The following is a 6,000-nucleotide window of genomic DNA, read 5'->3' on the forward strand; positions in this document are numbered from 1 at the left end:
CGAATGATTGGAGAATTGCTAATATAGTTCCTATTTTTAAGAAAGGAAAAAAAAAAAAGTGATCCGGGTAACTACAGGCCTGTTAGTTTGACATCTGTAGTATGCAAGGTCCTGGAAAAAATTTTGAAGGAGAAATTAGTTAAGGACATTGAAGTCAATGGTAAATGGGACAAAATACAACATGGTTTTACAAAAGGAAGATCGTGCCAAACCAACCTGATCTCCTTCTTTGAAATTAACAGATTTTTTCAATAAAGGTAAGGCAGTGGATCTAATTTACCTAGATTTCAGTAAGGCGTTTGATACCGTGCCAAATGGGGAATTATTAGTTAAATTGGAAAAGATGGGGATCAATATGAACATCAAAAGATGGATAAGGAATTGGTTAAAGGGGAGACTACAATGGGTCCTACTGAAAGGCGAACTGTCAGGCTGCAGGGAGGTTACCAGTGGAGTTCCTCAGGGATCAGTTTTGTGACCAATCTTATTTAATCTTTTTATTACTGACCTTGGCACAAAAAGTGGGAGTGTGCTAATAAAGTTTGTAGATGATACAAAGCTGGGAGGTATTGCCAATTCAGAGAGGGATCGAGATATTATACAGAAGGATCTGGATGACCTTGTAAACTGGAGTAATAGTAATAGGATGAAATTTAATAGTGAGAAGTGTAAGGTTATGCATTTAGGGATTAATAACAAGAATTTTAGTTAAGTGCTACTAGGATGATCCGAGGAATGGAAAACTTGTCTTATGAAAAAAGAAAAGGACTAACACGGCTGCTACTCTGAAACTTGTCTTATGAAAGGAGACTTAAGGAGCTTGGCTTGTTTAGCCTAACTAAAAGAAGGTTGAGGGGAGATATGATTGCTCTCTATAAATATATGAGAGGAATAAATACAGGAGAGGGAGAGGAATTATTTAAGCTCAGCACCATTGTGGACACAAGAACAAATGGGTATAAACTGGCCACCAAGAAGTTTAGACTTGAAATTAGACAAAGGTTTCTAACCATCAGAGGAGTGAAGTTTTGGAATAGCCTTCCAAGAGAAGCAGTGGGGGCAAAAGATCTATCTGGCTTTAAGATTCTACTTGATAAGTTTATGGAGGAGATGGTATGATAGGATAATGTGATTTTGGTAATGAATTGATCTTTAAATATTCAGGGTAAATAGGCCTAATCCCCTGAGATGGGATATTAGTTGGATGGGATCAGAGTTACCCAGGAAAGAATTTTCTGTAGTATCTGGCTGGTGAATCTTCCCCATATGCTCAGGGTTTAGCTGATTGCCATATTTGGGATCAGGAAGGAATTTTCCTCCAGGGCAGATTGGAAGAGGCCCTGGAGGTTTTTCGCCTTCCTCTGTAGCATAGGGCACGGGTCACTTGCTGGAGGATTCTCTGCTCCTCGAAGTCTTTAAACCACGATTTGAGGACTTCAGTAGCTCAGACGTAGGTGAGAGGTTTTTAGCAGGAGTGGGTGGGTGAGATTCTGTGGCCTGCGTTGTGCAGGAGGTCAGATTAGATGATTAGAATGGTCCCTTCTGACCTTAGTATCTATGAATCTATGAATACATACACACAAGGGGACTGAATTAAGATTGCATGGGCAACCTTAATTCTGGTATTTCCTAACTTTTGATTGCTTGATCTTGCATCTTAATGTTGCTTTATCACATAGGGTTGGGTTGGTTAGTTTTTGACATATAATCTGGAGTTTGTCTGTGTATGGCAAGTCGGTATGTGAATGTACAGCACTCTAGCCTGCCACACACTTACTGCCTGCGTGGACCTTGCTACCAGGCAATAAACATTACATAGTATGCTTTGATGTACTGCCGTTTCAAACAGCCATACATTCACATGCACTATGGAACTTTTAGTGCACAGTAGCAGAGTCCAAGTGGACAGTTAGTGTGCAACAGGCTAGAGCACAGCAGATTTACACCTGGCTTTGCCACACACTGACTGAATAGACAAGCTCTTACCTATGGCCCAAGTGTGATGGATGATTTACAGAACATAGAAAAGACGTGGTCCTGCCCCCAGAGCTTTTATCTTAATTTAGATAAGATAGAAGTGTGAAAAAAAACAATGAGAGGGACAGGAGAAAGGAAGACAAGAGTTACAGGGTATGTGGTAACTCAGATAGGTTATGTGCTCCTCTGACTGGTCTCAGTAAGTGCATAAGACTTTCCCTCTTTACATGATTCATACTAGTTTATAAACTGAGTGAAATGTATTCATTTGATTTTTGTTGGGAGGAGGTGTACCTAATAATATGGGAGTAAGGCAGGCAGTAGAGGATCTGAGGATCGGAGATTTTGGAGAGAGCAGGGAGATGAAAATAGAAGGAATTCCAGCAAAGTGTGATGGGCTTCAGATAAGTAAAAGGAAGAGTAAAGATAGGTTGAAGTTGGTTGAGCTTATCCTCCTCTGAACACTGCAGTCAATACCATATGTGCTCCAGATCTACACCTTTCCCGGGGTTGGGCTCACATAACATCAGCAAGCATAAAACTCTTCTGCCTAAGCTTTCTCCGGAAGCTTGTCTGTTCCTTGGGTTTCCCTGTAGGACTTCTGCAGTCCCACACCCTAGTTACCTATGTATGTCTCAGGGACACTAACTCTGCTATCTCCTGGTTGCAGCTAACACGATCCACCTACCAGCATGAGTCTTAGATTATAAACTCTTTGGGGAATGGACCATGTCTACATTTGTTTATATAGCTCTATGTGGCCCTAGCACAACAGGAGCTGAGGCTTTTAAAAAGCCTTTGCTTAAGTTGCTGATGTCACTGGTGATGACCCATGTGTTTGGGTGTCAAGTAGCTGGGTCCTGGAGTCCCTGACACTCACTCCCTGCTTGGCAGAGGAGAAGAGAAGGAAGGATGGACAGGCAAGACCATTTCCCTGGCTTCTGCAAGCTGGTCCAGGACTCTTCCAGAAGGAGCTGCGGTTTTTTAAGGTTGGGAGCAGAGGGTGAGCATCTAAACTTGGGGTTTAGTAAGGAACTTATGCACAGCATGAAGTAGTTTTTCTAAAGTACAGTTGTAAGAGGACCATTTGAAGTCAATGTGGATATATAAAAAGCAGGAACAATAGGTAAGGCTTGGGTTTTGCAGCTTTAAATCTTGCCGGAAAGGCTTTATACATGTTTATTACCTTCCTTCCTGAACTTGTTTTTAATATTTGGAATTTGTCATACATTAGTAGCAGCTGAGGAAGGAAATCTCTGTTAACGCCATTACTCTGATCTTAATACTTCTCAATGTGACTGGGCATCGCACTAGGCGCTGCATGCTATAATTATATACTTTGTGAGTTGCAATATCAATGCTCAGCAGTGTGAGGGAGGTGAAAGAAGTAAGTCATGTGTCATCCTTACCTTGAGTTTCCTGGTGTGGTTCTTGTTTTGTCACCACTGAGTTAATATACAGTTTGCATTTAATATTAAGTATTTTAACTGAGCTGGCCAAAAAATGCCAATTCTTTTTTCAGGAAATTTTGATGTATTTTTTTTTATTTGGAAAATTTCCCATTAAATATATTTTATGAAAATCAAAAACCATTTTCAGTTTTTAAAAAATCATGTTTTAGTTTTAAAAAAAAAAAAATGTAGTAACAGAAATGGTTTTCCAAAGCCAATTATTTTCAGTTTTTGGTTTTGGTATTTCACTGAAAAACTAGAACATTTCTACCAAAATGAAAATATTTCATGAAAACAATTTTTCTTAAAAATAAAAGTTTCAACAACATTTCAACCAGCTCTAATTTTAACAGTAATTTAAAAACAAATCCAGTTACGTATGTGTATTGATGGGATGGATAGCAAGTGACCCGTTAGAGCCCGATGGCTTCCCTGACACTATTTTAGATTCATGGATTTGTTCTTGGTGCATCATGTAGAAATCCCATGTGCTGACTTTTTAATTAGCACAGAGAGGATTAGGATAAAAGTAAGGATTATCGTACCCAATGGTTCACAGTAAAAGCTGTGCTTTTGTCGGGAGAATTTGGGAAAACATGAAACACAAGAGCCATGTTTGAGTTTCTGGTCTTGAGCTGAAATGTGCTTAGATTTTGGAGGTACTTAATACAATATTGTGCATGCAAATCTCTGAAGTAGACTGTGGCTGTTTGAAGCCATAGATGGTCCATGGAGGGAAAACTATGCGAGCTACACAAAGCCATTTTATTTTCAAGTTCATCTTCATATTTTCTGTGTTTTTTTAATAATTATTTCCAACCCTAATATTAAACGTGTTGCTGTTGCCCCCGCTTCTCTGGAAACGGTGATGCACTTTCCTCCTGATTGCTCTGACTATAAATAATTGTTCTCAGTTGTTATAAAGAACACAGTTTCTGAACCCCATTAGTATAAACTCCTGCCCAGGAAATGCCGCTATAACTCGCATTTAAAGTGGCTGAAAAATCCTGTTGCTGGATATCGCTGTTCCTCTCATGGCAAAGACCTACATAATAGTTTCCAAGGATTTATTTCTAGGGAAAATGTTTTTAAAACATTGAATGGGCCTCAAATGAGATGGGCCCAAATCATACCCTGTAGCCACACTCTGGTTGAGAAAGTTTGGATTCTGCTCTGGATGACCATTCTAACATTGTGACTGTTGTCTAGGTCAACTGACATATCACTAAATCAACTTTTTCAAGTTTTCTATTACTACAGAATGCAACAAGTATTGTATAAAGCCGGTATTCATTTCTTGATATATTTTAATCAATTAACTACTAAACAGACAACAAAACATTCACTTCTATGTGAAAGGGATTCTAATTTAGAGTTCATCTAATTCCATTGCTATCCTCTTCTGAATAGTAATTTTATGTTTGCCTCTTATCTGGCCATAAATTTGCCTTGTTTAAAATGAATTGTTTGCTTGCATTGATTACCACAGTTGTTAAAAAGAGTAATTGATTTGTTTCTGCAGTGAGCTTGAGGAGAAGAATGGAACAAGGAAAAGAAGCAAGAGCAGCAATAAAGCAGCAGCAGAAGAAATGCCACTGAGAAGGAAAAAGGCTAAACTTAACAATGAGGACTCTTTTGTGCCATTAGATACGGGGCTTTCTCTGACAGAGGATGAAGAACTCGTACTACATCTGCTCAACAGTCAAAAATAATTATTTTACCCCAGTTTTTTTCCTAGGTCATCTTTGCTCTTATGTCAGAAGTCTGCACAAAATCAATCTGGCATCAGGGCAGACGGGTATCTGCGGACATTGATAAATGAGTTTCATGAACAATGGACTTGCCTCAGATCAGATATTAGATTATATACAAGGTTATTCTTTTCCATGACGTATATTCAGGATGGTTGGTTTGGGATTATAAAGATTTCCAAGCCAAATTTCCAATCTAAATCCCCTGATGACATTTTGTTAGTAGCACATTTATAATTGAAAAACTCCAGGTTTGAAGTATTTGTTGTATCTTCTTTGTAAAATTTAAGCTTGCTTCATAACAAAAGCTTAGTGTGCTCCAGTCTGAATTTTTCTTGACTTTTGGCAGGTTTGTAATCTCAAAATATAAAGAAAGTGGATTAAAACTATTAAAGAATAAATATTTTTCCAACCTCAAATGGTGAACAATAGATATTACTTATTAAATGAAATGCAGATTTGTTTTTACTGTAGGTAATACACGTTTATTTAAAAGCTCCTGAAGTTTTTGAAATAAATTGTATGTATATCTCTTTAGCTTCCCTATGAAAACAGTTAAACTTCTCCAGCCAGTTCGCATTTCCATTATACTTACAATTCTGTCAACTGTGTTGAAAGAATCAAAAAAAGAAAAAACAGAAAAAGAAAATTCTGCAAGGGCCAGGCAGACAACGGGACACTGTGCTGTCTTCCTAGAGCCAAGACATGAGATCTTATTCTAAGATTGGGTTGGCTTCTCAAGTCGATGGGCAAGGGTCCACTGGTGGTGGTTCATATCAGAATTAATGACATTGAGTCTGCGATATCTCACAGATGGTAGA

At 38.4% G+C, this 6,000-nt stretch overlaps 1 protein-coding gene across 1 annotated transcript in view; it reads left to right on the forward strand.

Moving 5' to 3' along the window:
• Nucleotides 1–5,769, forward strand: part of DDX10 (DEAD-box helicase 10) — a 309,833-nt gene extending 304,064 nt beyond the window's left edge. Inside the window, exon 18 of the mRNA XM_038371539.2 lies at nt 4,951–5,769. Coding sequence (XP_038227467.1) covers nt 4,951–5,140 — 190 coding nt within the window. The 3' untranslated portion in view covers nt 5,141–5,769. The remainder of the gene's footprint in view (nt 1–4,950) is intronic.
• The last annotated feature ends 231 nt before the right edge of the window (nt 5,770–6,000 follow it).

The sequence above is a fragment of the Dermochelys coriacea genome, chromosome 1 (assembly GCF_009764565.3).
Source record: "Dermochelys coriacea isolate rDerCor1 chromosome 1, rDerCor1.pri.v4, whole genome shotgun sequence".
Taxonomy (NCBI): Eukaryota; Metazoa; Chordata; order Testudines; family Dermochelyidae; genus Dermochelys; species Dermochelys coriacea.